The 18,227-nt window shown below is 41.1% G+C and overlaps 1 protein-coding gene across 17 annotated transcripts in view; it reads left to right on the plus strand.

Moving 5' to 3' along the window:
- The window catches only part of ptprt (protein tyrosine phosphatase receptor type T), a 311,154-nt gene that overhangs the window by 147,231 nt on the left and 145,696 nt on the right, over positions 1–18,227 (plus strand). For all 17 annotated transcript variants that reach the window (XM_037099888.1, XM_037099891.1, XM_037099886.1 and 14 more), the window contains one exon: positions 4,918–5,027. In XM_037099888.1, the coding sequence (XP_036955783.1) occupies positions 4,918–5,027 (110 nt within the window). The remainder of the gene's footprint in view (positions 1–4,917; positions 5,028–18,227) is intronic.

Raw genomic sequence — 18,227 nt, forward strand, 5'->3', positions numbered from 1 at the left:
CAATAGGTTTCTTCACACAGAAACACGCCTGTCTTGCAGAAACTGAATATAAACTTCTATGTTTTGCTAAAAACAAGCCAAGCTGCTGAAAATCATTCACCTACATCTTAATTACATGCAGTGCAAATAATACCCAATATCACTAATATGCACACTTTTTAATTTGCTGGTTTGTGGTTGCCACAAGGTCTGAACACTAACAAAGAATAGAAATTAGAATTTCCATATAAACAACAAGGTCTGTTTCTCATTATGACTAGAACGTGGATTTGGGCCGATAGAGAGGGCCAAAGAAATGAAAGCCAGAAAGGAAACGCTGAGATTCATTTCATTTCATGCCAGTAAAGACAATTTGAATTTAACTAAGGATTGCAAGGTTAAGAGATAGAAAAATAGGAATAGACAAAAGGAGTGAGAGAGACATAGACACATGCAGGAAGGAGAGAGAGAGAGAGAGAGCTGGCTTAATAAAACAGGCCATTCATTGTGCAGCATGGTGGAAGGTAATCAAGTTATGATTAATGTGTTACAGCTGCCGTTATCTTTTCAATGAAGCTTGTTTTCGTCTGTCTCAGCCCCCAAGGTGCACACACACACACACACACACACACACACACACACACGCACACACACATGGGCACACAGAGCTGACACACAGGTAGGTTTTGTGAATCAGGATGCACACTGTCTCACACAGGATGGAAAGCAGCACGCAAATCTCAGGGTGCACTTGGTGAGTCATAGAGAGCTTGCACATGCGTTTACACACACACACACACACACAAAGGTACCACACAGATATCCAGGTAGACATTGTGCATCATAAAAGATGAGAGAACGCCCACACACAAGCACACACGCACACGAAAGTGAGTGATAAGGTGTTGAATAAAAATGGCAGCACCTAATTGCATTTCTTTGTTCGGGTAATTTGATATGCTCCACAGGCTAGGGCCTTAATCAACACCTTAAAATTACTAATCAAAATATTCTTCTTCTTCTTCTTCTTTGACTGTCTGCTACTGTGTGTGTGTGTGTTAGTGTTTGTGTGAGTGTGTGTGTCCATCTCCATATTTGTGACTCACAATGGTTCATGTGGGCGTTTTGACCCCTGACTCTTTGGTGCTTTTTTTTTTTTTTTTAATTGTGTCCTCCATGTCTTTAATTCAGCGTATTAGACGTTTAGATAACAACACATGAATTAAATTGACTCTGACAAGAATATCTGACAAGTAAACTGTCATCATATCACGCGGCTGCCAGGCTGCTAATGAGTCACTACTGTTGTTTGAAAACATAATACAACAAATATGACCCAAACTCACTCAAACAGCACATAATCTCAGTTTGAATTTTAATACAAAATAGTCAACACAATGCAGCACTTCTCATTGCAAAATTGCAATGCTGTAGTGACTGGATTATCTACTGAGTTATTTATACATTTTGGCCTTTCTATGCCACCTGTAAGCACAACACAATCAAATTGTGTTAAACCAATCTAAGCTGATATGTGCACATGCCAGTTAATACATAAGGTTTGTAACATATTGACATTTCTACAAAATGTGTCATATCACTTTCACGTTAAGTGTTTGCTGTGGCACATCCTTTTTTTTTTTGTTTGTTGGATTCAGTTTGTGTCTGTAATGGCTGAATATTCAGCGTGTTTTTGAAAAGCTTTTTTCAGCTGATGCACATCAGACAATGAGCAATAAAAGCTTCCTGCCAGTGTCAGACCCGTCTCAGTGTTACATTGCGGGCATTTCGTTTGGCACTCATCCTCGGTGACTTGCAGTGAGTGCAAAAGCAGAATAAGCTTAACTCCCTCCATCACCCACATTATGCGCAGTCAATGGAAAAATATATTAAAGGTTAGAGATCAAAGCGAGGTAGAAAATATTTTCTGTGAGGGTCGAATAATCATGACGAAAAGAGGAAAAGTGAGGAACAATAATAAGAGGCGTGAAGGAGAAGCAGGAAACGCAGACACACACACACACAAAGCAGGCTCGCACACATTTTAACACATTGTGGTCCCTCCTGGCGCTGTCTGTTTTTCTTCTCCTTAACATTTAGAACAATTCACACCCCATCAGTGTGTGAGTGAGTGTGCACTTGCGTCTCAGTATGTGCACGAGCGCTATTGTGTCCCAGAGTGTAGTGCTCGGTGTGCATGTGTCTGCGTAGGTGTCTGTGTGCGACTGTTTTTGGTGTGTTTGACAGCTTCACTCCCTGACAAGGTGTCTGACACCTCTTCTGTCTGTATGCCTTCATAAAGATGTGTGAAAGCCCGTCTCTTCCTGAAAGCACACACAGGAAAAACACATGCACTCTCTTGTTACCAGGTAGATTTGACTATAATAACTCAAGAGTCTGCGTTTGTAAACCTGTCTGACCCTTGCTGTGTGAATGACAGGATTTACTTTCCCTGCCAGTGAAGAGTTGTTTTTTTTTGGCTGTTGAACACTAAATATTAACAAGCAAACCCATCCATGCTAACCTGTCTCCTAGCTTCCCTCACTTGCGTCTCGTCTTTGCATCTGAAGCAAGGGGACGCTTGCGTTTCCTCCAGCAGCCTTCTCTCACCCTGCTCTACTTCTTCCTTGAGGTGCATTTAAGGTTATGATCTGCATCTCATCACTGCAGACAACATAATGATCGGTTTCTTTAAGCAGATCTGTCCCTACAATTATTTGCAGGTGATGAGGTTTGACTTTTGTGTCCCTATCCTGGCAACTCTGCATGGGTTGCTGTATTAATGACACAGGTGTCAGTAACTACTGTACACATGCTGGTGATGTGGCTTTCCAACGTGGAAGCATGAGAAATGGAGATCCATTGTCTCCCCTTCCAAAAAAAAAAAAAAAAAAAATCACATGTCAAGTTCTTAAAAAACAACTTATATCAGCGCTCTGATGCACTTCAGCGTCTCTTGACTTGATGTTGTCATTGAGTGTGGCGCTTTGAAAAGACATAAAAGAAGATGAAATCTGATGAGGGGCCAGAGTGTCCAGGCTGAAATGCATCTGCAGAAATCCATGTTCAAATGTGGTTTAGTTCTTTTTCATTGCCTGCAGACTTCCTAAAATCAATTTATATACCATCCAGGAATGGCCAAAACAGATTTGGGGTGGCAGTTAAGGACAAAGGCAACAGGGATTGTCAAAAGAGGGGGAAAGATTTCTGGGTCACGGGAGGAGAGAGGACGCAAGAAGCATGACTTAGCATAATGTAAAGTCCTCATGGACAACTCAAAAGTCACTGTTTCATTTCAAGTGCAGTTTATTGTGATTAAAGACCCAGAACACCAGACAAAACGTGTCTCCGTGCAAATACTTGGAAACTGCACTGAGCCTCCCTAAACTAGATATCACGGAGACATCAGGTGAAAGTTTTCCCCTGACAGGAGACAGTTGGTCCATTGACATTGAATTAGTAATTGACTTTGTCAGCTAATAGACTTTAAGTTTGAAGTATTCCATCCAGATGAGTTTGATTTGAAATGTGGGGCTCCCAGCAGTTTGTCAGAAAATGTGCCCACAGCCCAAGAAAATGACCGCGGCTGCTGTCATTTTGTCTCAGCAGTTGTTCCATTATTCAGCGTGTGCAAGGCTGCTTCAAGATTTATCTCCACATGGCATCATTACAGTCCGTCTCTGGTTAAGCTAAGGATGAGACTGGCTTATTGTCACAAATTACACCTGAGCTGCACAATATTACAGAATCACCTGAAAGTCAAAACTCATAGTCAAACTCTGACGTGTGTCCTGAGGCATCAAAAAGCTGATGAACCCGCCGGCTTTTCTCTCTGCATTCACCAAATTAAATTAATTCCAAAGAAATGATATGCAATGTTTCCGTGTAATTGAACCATTTATGAACACAGAGACAGCTCAAAAAATGTAAAATAAGAAATATTCATGTCTGAGCTGCATTTCTTTGCCTGTTTTAAAAATCTATCTATCTATCTATCTATCTATCTATCTATCTATCTATCTATCTATCTATCTATCTATCTATCTATCTATCTATCTATCTATCTATCTACCTATCTATCTATCTATCTGAGACTTCAGGCTTTTAAGAATATAAGAAATATAATGGATGCCATGTCATGCTTAATTTGTATAAATGTCAGTTTCGTGGATCAAGCAGCGGGTTTCATTCTGCCTCACAGGGAAAAAGGCCAGAATTAGATTTCAGGTAACTTAATATATCTGTTGAATTGGTTCAGAGATATTTGAAACTTTTTGCTACCCTAAATAATAGAATTTAATGACGAGAAGCTGAAATGAAATTTAATATGCATAATCTCCCTCCATTCTGCTCCTACCTCTCTTTTACTTTCTTGGCACTCTCCTTTTCAATATTTTGCTTCCATCTGCGCTCAGTTTTACGTGCAAGCTGCTTTATTTGTATCAGAAGAAATATTTTTATGGCGTTTTTAGGAGTGTGGGATGAAGTATGTGTTCCAATATGTCAGCAGTGTCTTTATTGATGTACTTTGCTGTATTTCATTATGTCGTTAATGGCTGCAAGAGAGAAACTGAAGCTTGGGATTTTTCTGTTGGAAAAATCGTTGGATTTAGTCACATTTTTCACTTTATTGCTGTCAGATGTTTAACTGAGGTCAGTTAAATAATGAAGTCATTGACACATTTATTCTTAGATTCTGCTGGTTACAGGTTTTGCAGCTTTCACTCACACCTCTAAACTGTTGAACACAACAAAACAAAGTTAATTTTGGCTGAAAATCTGCTTTACCTAACAAAGTGCGTTATAAGACAGTAAACTGTTATTTATTCTAAATTACCAGCTTTTGTTGTATTCAAAACCTACTGTACAGTTAATATAAAAGCACTTGTCAATGTCAAAAGGCATTCTGATGTTTTTTTCTACTCTTTGTCTTGGCAGTGCCTGGCTCCGTGCCGATGGAGTCTCTGCAGAATACACCGTATGAAGAGAAGATCTTCATGCAGTGGAAAGCTCCCAACGAGACCAACGGGGTCATCACACTTTACGAGGTCAGTCAGCAACTTCCAACAGCGCTCAGACTCAGTGGCAGCTGTATCTGGTCATGGTGAAGGTTCTTGTTCGGTACTGGGCAGCAGGTATACCTGTGTGATCTGCTGCAATCCCACACAAGACACCGCCATTAAAGACAAGATTTTAAAGGGGCACTGTGTAGTTTTGGAGAATAAATTCAAAGTCAGAGTTTTGTATTTACCAAATGAATGATGGGATAATTCAAACTGAGAAGTTCATTTTTTTTCTAAATAACACAAGCTGCTGTCAGAAGAAAGTACGGTTTATTCAGTTTATTCAGTCATGAAAACAAAGAGTTTGTTTATTTAGTTTGTTTAGACATTAAAACATCAGACAGTGATTGATGATGTCAAGATTTCCTCCCCACATCTGTGAGCTCATAATATCAAGTTATTACTCTATGTGCCAAATAAAATATGTTGCCAACTTTTGAAGCTGTAGCTTGTGGTTGGTTTGCATAATATTGACAAATGAATGAGTAAAAACTTTTTTTTTTATCAATTGAACAACATTCAGTAACAATTCAGTATCAGCCCTTGTGTCTTTATGACCTTTGACCAAACACAGAAAACACAGAGGGCCTATGTTTCACATGGACATCAATTTGAACTAAACCTCCTGGGCTGTGACAGTGTGTGAAGCAGAGGGTTGCAGGTTTGATCCCCGGCATTATGTTGAGCTCTCGTCCCAGATCTCTCATTTCACCTCAGCTGGCCTTCCAGCAGCGTTCTGCTTTATCACAACAGTAGCAGAAATTCAACAATCTGTCCGTCCTTCTGTCTGCAGCCACAAGCCACTTAGACCTCTGTCAGCCAACACTGTGATTGTACTTTTATAAGAGGACTGAATTGATAAGTGCATATTTTACAACTTTTTCAAGAATCATACTTAAAGACGATTGAGAGTTGGAAAGAGAATGGAAAAAATCTCTTGTGAGAGAAGTGGGAGGAGAGAAGACAAACGGTCTGTCAGGTTCTTCCTGGAGAATGGACTTACCCACACTGTTTGAAAGACATTCGACAGCCATGTATATATAGCATTGCCAATATATCTGTATATGAAATCAGGTTCCTTCAGCGTTGCCATGGCAAGATGACAGTATAATGTGTATGTTGAGCTTGAAGTAGAGACGAAGTGGAGCCGCTTGTCATTTGTAATTTAATACATCACTGTCAAGTCATATTGTTACAAAATACGAGTTGTATCCAGGAATAGGTGTGAACACTCACGTAGATTTATATACGAGCAGCAAGTCAAAAGTGAGCCTCAGTTCTTGTGGAAGGAGAAAGAGCAAAATAGGGGCTTGGAAATGAGAAAGTGGAGGAGAGACTTCTCCCCTGACAGCCCTTGAGACAATGTTTGGGAGTGAGTGAGATAGAGAGACAGAGTGAGAGACGTGGGCGTACACTTTTGTTCGTGTGTGTGTGTGTGTGTGTGTGTGTGTGTGTGTGTGTGTGTGTGTGTGTGTGTGTGTGTGTGTGTGTGTGTGTGTGTGTGTGTGTGTGTGTGTGTGTGTGTGTGTGCGATCATAGATGGTTTATTCGGGTTGAAGTTGACTTGAGCCCTCTATCTAATGAATTATTGACCTGTTCTCTGTCTCCTGTCTGCCTCTTATATCACTGCATCAAGGAGCTACCTCACACCAAGACCTGGCAGGGCTATTAGTGTGTGTGTGTGTGTGTGAGAGAGAGAGAAGAGAGTAAAGCACCAAGGAAAGGAATGCGCGTTCTAGAATAAGTTGATGAGTTTTCGGGAAAGTGTGTGAGAAAGTGAGTTTGCACGTGTTGGAAAGTATGTGAAAGGAGTCAGCGACAAAGTGTGTTCTTCAGTTTGTGTCTTTGAGAGGGAGAATGTGGGAATCAGGAAGTAGGTAAGTAGACTTTTTTCTTCGTTATGTCTCTATATACTCTATTTACTTTGCCCATGTGCAATGGGCAGAAATGAAAAGGACTCTCCAAGTTTGAAAGTCTTTCCTCCAATTGTGAAACTTAACCTCAGTTCATAGAGCTTCTCCATGCTGTGACATGCTTCTCTCTCTGCATACAAAGCCCCTTTCACCCATGCATTTTTTATCTGTGATGGTCAGAAACATTTCCTGCATGGGGCCAATTCCTCGTAACATTTTATTTTGTGTATGAAAGTGGTAATATCACATGGCCAAGCAGTAGAGGGTTATTTCCATCCAGCACAAGATGCTTTGACACGGAGCGATCGAACAAATCAAAAGACTCTACGAATGACGATGACATCTTTTTAATGTTCCTTTTCCTAGTAATTACATTACGTGTCTCGCAAACTTTTTGAATCTAAATTACATTGCAAGAACACTGCCATGTTCATGCAGATAATTAGAGATGTCTTCACATGTACAGGTACGCCCGGCCTGGCCCTCATCTTCTTCTTCTGTTGAGTTTTTTTGGCAGCTGTTATTAAGGTTGTCCTAATACCAGAATTTTGAAGGTTGATTCGAGTATAAAAAAATAACAATACTGACACCTCTTTGGATACCACAACACAAGAAGAAGGCACACACATTTTTTAAAGATTTTTTTTTTCCTTTAGTGAACAACCTGCACACAGAAACAGAACATAAAAAGCCGCTGAACTGGCTTCAGTACTTTCAATATGCTCTGTAAATATCGAATCATTTTAAGAACATGGTGTTGATAAATGTATACACCATGTTTGTAACAGTTCTATTATAGTTATTTACACCATCGTCAATATTGTCAAATGCTCTTCTTTGTAAAATATCAGATACAGATTTCATCATGGTCTTGTAACACAAGCATATTCAATGTAACTAGTTTTCACAGCATCCACCGCTGATTTAACTTGGTTCCATTTTCTCTTGAGCTCTTCATACCTCCTCGCATCAGTCTTCAGTTCCTTCCGCTCTTACCGTGCAATGCAAAGACCACTCAGGTTCCCTCTCTAAGACCTCCATTAGACCTCCACCCAGTACTTGAAAAACACTCTCCGCAGTCTATAAACCTCTTGGGACCATCATCAATTCCACCTTGTTTTGTGTCGGTTTCATTATTGTGAATCTAAGCTCCCTGCCCTCTCTGCCTGGCGGAGGCGGCACGACTCAGCATCATCTGTTAAACATATCAGAGCCTCAGCACAATGCACTGCTATTAGAGATAATTACTATAATTGCAGCTATTGACAGGATTAAAGGCATCATCTGCAACATCTAAAGGGGCCCTTGTTGTGTCCCATCCTGCTCTGTTGTCTCTTGTGTTATCTTTTTTTTTTCCTCCTATCTTTTTCCCTCGCTTTTCAGGCTAGAAACCAGATGAATTACTAATCTAGGACAATGAGAGGGAGGGGAGAGCAAGGTGGGAGGGTGGGATAGATGGGTGGAGGTGGAGAATTGTGCGAAGAGATGAGGAGAATAAGAAGAATGAAAGCAAGAACTGCGGGAGGAGATAAAACAGACCGTGTGAACAAGTGGAACAAGTGTCCGAAAGAGCCAGGATTCATCATATGGGCGCGATTACATGAATTAATTCCGTGTGCAAATATGATCACTTCATCTCCTGCATCCATTACTATAATTGCAGCTAATTACAGGATTAAAGGAAACATCTGGGTGAGATCTAAAGGGATCAAGGCCCTATTGCTCGCTCCCTGTTGTCCTATTCATCTGAGTGGGGGTAGATGATGTCTGGGGAAAATGTGATAGAGGGAGGAAGTGTTGGGGGGGGCGAGGAGAGTGAGATGAGAGGGAAACATGATCATTTGAAGAGCAAAAAATCTTGACGAAGAAAATAATTACTGTACTTTTCGTGGATGTCGGGGAAAGAATAGCGGTTCTGAAAGGCCATGTTTGTTCTGTTTGATCCACCTCTTTAGCAGTTCCATTATTTCTGTTCATGTGACCAGAAAAACCAGAACAAACCCACTGCAATCACAAAATCACAGTTATTATCTCTAAGATATAGACAATCCACTCAGTATGATTCGGATTCATAAAGCACTGCAATCTGTTGTGATTTCTCATTTTGGACCTAAACTTTAAGGCCAGCTCGGATCAGATTTGAAACCAAATGAAGCTTATTTAGCGTTTAACGTTTCAGGGAAAAGTTGATCAGTGACCTGTGACTCAGATTGTCAAACATGGATGTTGTGAAATCACCAGTCGCTGTTGAGCAAAGTTGGCTGGTCATGTAAGTTATAAACTGTGAGCGGGCTGAAATGACAGCTGCTCCTGTAATGGAAATTCTCCTTTTTAAAGGTTAAGACTCTCATACTCTGAGGGATTCAGATCTTTTTTTTAATGCATGTGGCACGGAGAGAAGACCCAAGAATAGTGTTCTGTCCATCCTGCATGAGTGGAAGAGATCTGATTCATCACACTGAGTAGGTCGTTCTTCAGGGAACTGCCAACTCTCAAACTTCAACACAGAGAATTTGCCTCACATTTTGACGTCGAGGATGGGAAGGGCACTCTGCTGATCAACACCTGAGCTTGGACTGAAGGTTAAACTGACAGCGGGTGTCAAAAGTAGACTAAGAAAAAATTCTGCTCCGACAAATGGAGGACAGGAATCCTCCGTGATGTCAGGTACAAGTGCCGGGCAGTGGACGTCTGATCTAATTAAGTACAGTGTAAGTACGATGTTGTGAATCATTTGATGTACAAGAGCGCTGGAATGTTTGTAGAGAGTGCATGTGGCCCCAAAGCTCGTATTAAAAATGATTTGAAAACAAAATAATTAGAACCTGTCACAGAAAGCAGTGTGGTGCTCTCAAGATTGTGCTCTAACAGGAAAATCGCCAACTTGTAGGTTGGTCAAACCAAATCAGCAAAGCTGCGATCTCAAGATTTGCTTCGCTGCTTTTTTTCTAATCAATGGTAGCACCAGCATCTGTTGAGCTAGCAGGGGCTCAGGAATAACTCCACAGAGCCCAGCAGGGAGGCCAGCTAGCAAACAGAGAGGACCCGTAACGCATGGATAGTCTGATGAGGCAATCAAAGAAGGGATTGACAAGGTCATGATCTGTGCGTGCACGAATGTGTGTTTGAGTGGGTGTCTGCTATCTGTTCAGTAGCTGCCAATATGTGTGTGTTATCTGAGGGGCCATAGAGGGCAGATGAAGTTGCAGGGAATCTTACAAGAGAGAGAACATAGTCGTTTAAACCAATTACAGTAGAAGTTGTCAGTTAAACATCCAGTTAGGTTTATTTTATGCACACGCACATGGTGGATAATTCACCAGACAGAATTAAAAAATGATGCAAAAAAACCTTTTTTTAAAAAGGCAAAGAAACTGCTGACAACGCTTTCAGTTTAAAACATCAAACGTCTTTAAAGCTAATATTGCAAATTCCTCCGGCTTAATCCCAGCTAATAGTTTACTGACCAGCTTGGTTGCCAATTAAACTGCAACATGCCGCTTTAAGAAGATCAGGGTGAAAATCCTGCAACAAATTTGAGCTAATCTACTCCGCAGCTAGAAAAGTAACTCATTTGTCAAATTGCCATGATGTCTGGGTCATCTCAGATTCACCAGTCAGGTTCATTATTTTGGATTACAGGTTCACAACACGACACATTCTCAGCCTGAGTGGCAGTGACCACCCAAAACAGAGGATTGGATTAGATGGACTAATTTATCAGCAGTTATGCGATGGCTGACGGAAAGGTCTACTAAATCGACATCAAAGAATGACCCTCAGATTAAGTGCCTATTGTATTTGCCATGCCAATTTAGGAAGAACACAGTAAAACCATGTATTTTAATATTCTAATCTGGTGATGCTGTGTTTCCTGATCCTAGTCTGAAGTTTCCAGATTTACAAAGTGTAGCAGTGTAGCCAAGAGTTCACGCAAGACCACGACCACAGGACAGGAGGAAGAAGTCTTAAAAATGGCGGTAGAGTTTATGTGAGTTGGTTATAGTAAAGCCTGGGCGCAGAGACAGTTGCTGCAGATTAGCTGAGAGGAGAATGGACGGGAACCAAATGTGAGTTGGACGGTGGCAAAAGAAATGCGGAGGTCCATGCGAGACCTCTGAGCACTGTGGCGGCGCCCTCTACTGATCGTATTACTATAATCAATACCAACATCAAGGGAAGGCGGTGATGGTCAGATCGTTTGTAACGTTTGTAATCTATTTTTGTGCACAAGTCACATTGTAAGGCGTGCAATGTCAAGTAAGGCAAATTCAACATAAAGCTGATCTTCCTCTGACCTTAACAAACAAGTTTTATTTCGTGATAACAAGGCACTGATAAACAAACTGTGAGGACAAGCCTCGAGACTGGGGATAAACATATAGGAATGTTTTACTGACAAACCTTTGAGCTCTTTAATCCAACACGCTAAAGCAATAGGCTACTAGTACAGTATGTAGTTATTCTGGTCTGGTGTTGTGTGTGAATAACTTGACTCTCCAATTCCTCTCCTCTCAAGTAGGGCCTTTAATCAATCACAAAAATCAATACTGGCAACCAGTCTGGCATTTATTTCAGTGAGTTACTCTGTTCCAAGCTGTTGGTTGCTGTAGAAACTGCAGACATATAGTTGTTACATTCTCTTCCCTTATCACTGGTTTCTGAACAAAGGAATGATTGATTCTCATTAGGAGAGCAGCAGTCGCCTGAGGTGATCCTGCTATCGATTCTGTTTACTGTTTACTGAGCGATGGCAGCACCGCGGCTCGCCTCGGTGAAAAACAAGAAGTTAAAGACGCCTCAGAAAATCCAGCAGGGCATGCGACTGCTTGAAGACGGCAGGACAGAGGTCATCACATTTCTATGCACACTCGGAACATTTGAAAGTATAACTCAGTGTTTTCAGAGGGACCAGGGTCAACCTCAAAATACTCAGAATTTTAGATGTTAGCATATAAAATAATCTGTAAGAAAACAGTATTATAGCTGAAAGAACTCCAGATACTCACTGATATTGCAATAACACAGCCATAAATGGCCTATTTATGATTTTTTTTCCTCTGATTTATTGAAAACAGAAGAACAGATCTGAAGAATTTTTGGTAGTTTGTTAACTGAGAGTCATTAATTTCACTAATTAATGAGCCTTTTACAGGACAAAACATGAATAAAACTAGTTAAGTGGTTGAGGTGGTTGGGTTTTGGAGATTACATGCATGTTGCCTTAGTCAACCCCCTTTGTTTACATGCGGAGCACAGAATGAGCCGTTAACAAAGACGAGTGCTCGGCTGTCACAACTGTTTACCGACGAGTAGCTCGTTTGTGGATTTGACCTCGGCTTGTGACTCGTGCCAGAATCAAAGCTTAGCACCGTCTCTTACTGGAAGTTCACTTTGAGTCTGAGACACGCACGCTAACACACACTCAGACTGCTGATGAAGACCGGCAAGACGAGATCTCCGCAGTGCCCTGCAGTAGTGTGTGTGTGTATGTGTGTGTGTGTGTGTGTGTGTGTGTGTGTGTTGACCGTATGAGTCTTTTCATCTGCTCTTCAACCACACACACTCGCAGAGAGGCTTCCCTGCTGCCTTCTGTTTCAACAAGATCTGAAGGAGATAAAGAAAGGAATAAATAAAGAAGCAAAGGATCAGATAAATAACAAAATACTAATCAGGTCTTTGTTTAACTGTATGGATTAGAAATGATTGGCCACTTTTAAAACTTCCAGACTGAAATAAAGACAGAATAAGAGGGAAAAGTAATATCTTCTGTAGCTTCGATCTTCTTCAGCCTTGTGTTTCTTCAACATCTCATTCCTCTCTTCCTCTGTATTGTTTTTCATGTCTGTCAATAATGGACTATATTTAGCTTTGCTTTTAAGTCCTTTAGCTGCTGACCCCGTTTACTCCGTCACACTGCCTGTCTGGCCTGCGGGGGAACGGCCTAGTATCACTTACACCTGTGTGTGTCTGTGTGTCTGTGTGTGGTAATGCTGCCTTTCCTTTGTGTATCTTGAATATTTATTGTTGAAGTGTAGAGTTTCAGGTCGTTAGATTTGATTCTTCCATTAGAGGATTCTGATCTAAACATATCAACATTTCGGTTGTGCCACTATACAGTAAGTCTGTTATTATAACTAACTGTAATTATTTGTCAAGATGGAAAACAACAGTTCACTTAGCTTTTCCTGTTCATTAATGATGGTTATAATAAAGTGTTAGTGTTGTTTCTTCTAAATATGTAACCGAAACGCGATCACAAAATATATTCAAATCATACACAAATCCAAACAAGTGAATAGGCAGCAATGAGTTCATGTCTCAAGCAAGTCTGTCTGCCAGTCACAGAGAAGAGGATTATACACCTAGAAACACACACACACACACACACACACACACACACACACACACACACACACACGAGGGGGTAATAGTCAGAGAGGATTATCCATCAAGACCCCCACCCCTGCCCACCGTTTCTCTTCCACACAAACACACACACACACTCTCAGGATTTAGCACAGGGGTCTAATCTCTCAAGTGCTATAACTTCCTGCCCTGCAGCCAATCAGGGCCCTGCTCTGATCTCTCTAGCCAATCACCTGTCCCCTGAGAGCCCCGCAGGCCAAAAACTACAAACCATCTTTCCAGCAGGCGGTTACGCCTCCCCCGACATCCGTACTGTCAGATCTTCAATTTCTAATATTTTCATTTCTCCCTTATTACCTCGGTGCTGCGGCCGGGCCTGCTTCTGCTGTGTTTATTTGTTTGTTTCTCTGCTTTATTGTCCCAGTTGTAAGGCAGGGTTTGCTTCTGATGACCCAGTTTTTAATATATTTTCTATTAGGTTTCCACTTTACTCATCCCTTTGGCGAGAGGGAAGTGTTTAATGTTAAATTAACTATCAAATTAGAGCTCCTATCCAATTATATTTCCATCACCACTGTTGCAGGAACTCTGTGCTGACTTTTGACCTGTTGTAAGGTTACAGTCTAGGAATAGCTTTTCATTTCCAGGCAGCTGGAATCACACAAGGTCACATGAGCCGAGAATCCATCTTGCAAGGCCTCGAGCTATGCACACCAAACCAGGATCTTATCCTAAACAAAACCAAGTGGTTTTGCTGCTTAAATTCACAAACTTGGACCTTATAATGATGGTCCTCAGTCGCTGGGTTGTTGCAGTGGTCATGATTTTTTGGATGGTGATACTTACTGGCATTCACCTATTCAGTTGTTGCAGGCAGATGTGTTGAGTTTATTCATCTTTCATCACATATTGTCACGTCATGTCATTGTCACAAAAAATATAGTCCAAAGCTAAAGATTTCCACAGTTAAAATCTAAAGATAGAGCAACAAGACTTAAAAATCCAAAGAGGAAGGAAAAGAGGAACACAAACTGGGGATTGTATCTATTGATAGTGTCCCATGTTTCCTGCTGTTAGGTGGAACGTGACAGATCCACAACATACAAAACACATTTCACAGTACACTCGTAAATCACTGCCAATCTGCGGTGAATAGCTTGTCAGCAAATGATTTTTAAAGCAGGAGTGAGAGCAGAAGACGCATGTGTGGCCTATATTAGCATCTAGGGGGAGAGTGCTCTTTCTGTCACTCGTCTCAGATCGGCTGGCAGGAAGTTGCTGTGTGGCTGTCAAACAAGCGTCACTTGGATGAGGATTCAGGCCGTTTCACGTCAAACTGTCACCACCGGCTGATTTTCCTGTGTGATTTTAATGCTCCGTCTGTGTCGGGGTGAACCTAGTTTTACTCTTTGATACTTTTGCGATGGGGGTGGTGGTGTTTGTGGTGTGAACTTTGGTTGCGTCGGGCTGCCGTAGCAGAATGTAAGGTCCTGACATTCGTTGAATTTGAATGTTCCCAGAACTGGTCGCTCTTGTCTGCTGAGCGAACAGCCTGATTAAGCGATTGAGGTCTTTGTTTGTGATTACCAGCCGGGCTATTTATGAAGCTGGATTATTGTTGGTCTACTGCTCATCTGTCTTTCTGTATTTTTCTTTTCCGTCTCTCTCCTGTGTGTATTTATCTCAGCGAGAACAATACTGTGGCCTGGAAATTTTATCATGCTATTTCCTCCTCAGCTAGCTCCATCCCTCTGTCTGTTTCTCTCGCTCATTTTTGTTCCTTATCGAGAGTCGACGAGAACAATAGAGGCTGCATGGCCACAAAATATTATCGGACTATTGTCTGTTGTTATTTATTTCCAGTTAGCTTATCTAGTTGGGAACAATAGAAAACTGGCTTGAAGAAAGATCCAAAGATCTCATTTCCATTTCTGTTTTTATGTATATATGCATGAGTATTCACGTGTGCATCTGCTTGGCCACACATTTCTGGATCGGCATGTCTTTGTGTGTGTTTGCACGTGTCTTGGTAAGCATTTGTGCAGTTGTGTGAATGTCTTCGCCTTTCTATTTGTAGTGACCCAGAACGTCTTGACATTTTAAAGCCGGGGAGCAGGAGAACAGTCCGTCCCAAATGGAAACTTCTAAAAACAGAGATGCTGTAACTTAAAACAATAGGTGCTTACTGCGTTACAGGGCAAGGCAGGAGGTGCCAGGACACAAAGTGTGCAGAGCAGAAGCAAAGAGAAAAGTTTAATGCTGGTTTTCATATTTTTTAAGTTTGAGAAGGTGTTCTTAGGGTGCTACCCTTTTCCTGAAGGCAGGATTTCACACGTCAAGGTGAAAAGACATTGAAAGGATTATATGTTTTGATTATTGGGCCTTGACACAGCTAGTAGAGAGGGTTGAAGACAGAAGGAAGGAGATGTCAGCATCCTGGGAAAGGCACTGTTGTTTTACTTTGTTTTGGAATTTCAGAAAAGCAGTGTATTCTGCATATCTTCCCTTTTTTAGGCATCAGATATTCTCTAAGCAATGTCTAATAAGCAGGACAGGAAGTGTCAGAAAACAATTTGAAAGTGGATTTGAGATGGCAGCGTTTCCTCTTCTTGGTTATTCATGGCTTCAGCAAACCTCTAGACACATCCAGAGGCAGGATGGGAGATGGGGAACGACACGTGTTGTATTCAGTATCTTAAACTGCAGCTTATGTTGGCATCAGCACAGTTGCTGCATTGGCAACTAGCAGACATTTGAGCACAATGACTTGTCATACAGCTGATTATCATAACATCATCTTTATAAGGTCAGAAAAGATAGAAGGAAAACACTGCACCAGTTTATACATATTTAAAGAAGAACAACAGATGATGGGTCTGTTCCCTGAGTACAGTGTGAACCTGTTGACCCCTTTATGAACCAGAACGTAGCCTTTAATCCTCCAGCCTTGCTGGCAGATCATCAGGCAGTCGTACACGGTTTTAGAGCTTCAGTTCAGGAAATGAAGCAGCTATATTAGCTGTTTTCTGTCTTTGGTGAAATGCAGGAGTAACAAACTGGTTTTATTGCTGTTAATGTCGCTTCAAGTCTCATATATGTATATTGGCATCGCACAAGAGGAAGCGTTCAGAATGACAAAACACATTTAAAGAAAATCACTTTCATCTAATGAACATATTTTAACAAGCCAGCCTAAAAGATGCATGGGACAGGTCCTGCAAGTTAAAATCTCCTATTTCCACTTCAATCATTGGATCCTCGGTAAAAAAAAAACAATAAAAGGTGCAAAAGAAACAAAAGCCCACAGCGAGACGGAGAACAATAAACACAAACAACAAAAAACTGAGCGTGCTGCCTATAAAAAATCTCAGTTAGGAAACATTAGAGGTATGGAAAACTGCAGTGCAGATGAAATGGATGATGTCTTACAGTCACAGTCCCTGGACAACAGAAAGTAACGGGCAATAAACAAAACCAACTTTGTTCTTTTAAACTGCTTCCGATTAGACTTTCTACTAAATGCTTCTAAAGTAGAGAGGGAGTAAACAAATTGAAACTCCCCTCAAGTGGATGGTAGCAAACTAATGCAGAAAGAACAAACACCTCACATACCTCCTACTTAATTCAAGCCGACAGAGAACAGCAGCACAGGTATAGTAAGGAGTGAAGCTACTGGATATTTTCTAATAAAACAAACAGGAGCTCAGAGGATAAAAAATGGAAAATGACAAAACTGAATTGAAATAGCATTTCTAAAGCAGCGATCCCACGACGGCGCCTCGTAAACATTGTTTATTTCCATAAAACCAGGCTGGAGCTGCGGCCCAGCAGGGCACACACACACACACACACACACACACACACACACACACACACTGCAGCAGTGGTGTGCTTGATGAAGAGGGCTGCAAGGTAAAAGGTACGACTTCTAATACTCACCAGCATCAATCTCCCGTGTGGACAAACACACAGCAGTATGTGCAAATACATGTGCACACAATAACAGACAGGAACACCTGCACAGTAAAATATATCAAGAATCGTTTTCAAATAAGGTATCTTCTGCCAGTAAAGAAGGTTGTTACTTCCGTTTTCTATCCAGAAAGGCTCAATAGGAAAACAATTAGAAATATTAAAACTCATAAATGAAGGTCTCTGCAATTGTGCTTCAGGTTTTTTGTCACACAGGTTGTTAAAGCTGTTTATAAATGGAGTTGAGGATCGATAATCATCTGTTATTTTAGAATATGATCTAACCCAATCTGCCAAATATATGTTGGCAATGTGCAGTACCTTAATGCAAACACTGCATATTTTCACTCTGTACTATCGTATGTTACAACTTTATGTTTCTTTAGGTTCAAATTTCAGGCACAAAAACAACTTGGTTAGGATTCAGAAACTACCTGCATTTGTCGCCATGAACACGGCCGGAGATGTACAGGCCTCTCCTCAAAAATATCAGTTCTTTGATACCAGAAACAAATCTGTGAATTATCTAGAGGTCTCCTTAAAAAATATCCAGTTGTGTCATGCTTGCATATGTTGAAAAGCTGTTTTGACCTGTTGTCAGTGGCTTGGCTGACTCACTGCTTCGCTTAAACACTGAAAAAACTCCACTCAGGCAGCTGGGCTGGAAAAACAAAACTAAACAAAACATAAGGTTACAGGAAAGATTTGTGAATAATTCATTAACCATTAATAAAGCTGCCAGTTACGCTCAAAGGTGTAGTATCCTGGCCTCAGTTATTCTGTCCATCCCTCTCTCTACTTTCTCTTGGTCGTCTCCTCCCTTTTCTACTTGTATCCTCAATTTTACCTCTCGCACTTTTTCCATCCTAGTTGCTAATTCAATCTCACATACATACTCACATGCACCGTGCCCTCCGGTGAGTTATCCCCC

This window comes from Acanthopagrus latus, chromosome 6 (assembly GCF_904848185.1).
Source record: "Acanthopagrus latus isolate v.2019 chromosome 6, fAcaLat1.1, whole genome shotgun sequence".
NCBI classification, from domain to species: Eukaryota; Metazoa; Chordata; class Actinopteri; order Spariformes; family Sparidae; genus Acanthopagrus; species Acanthopagrus latus.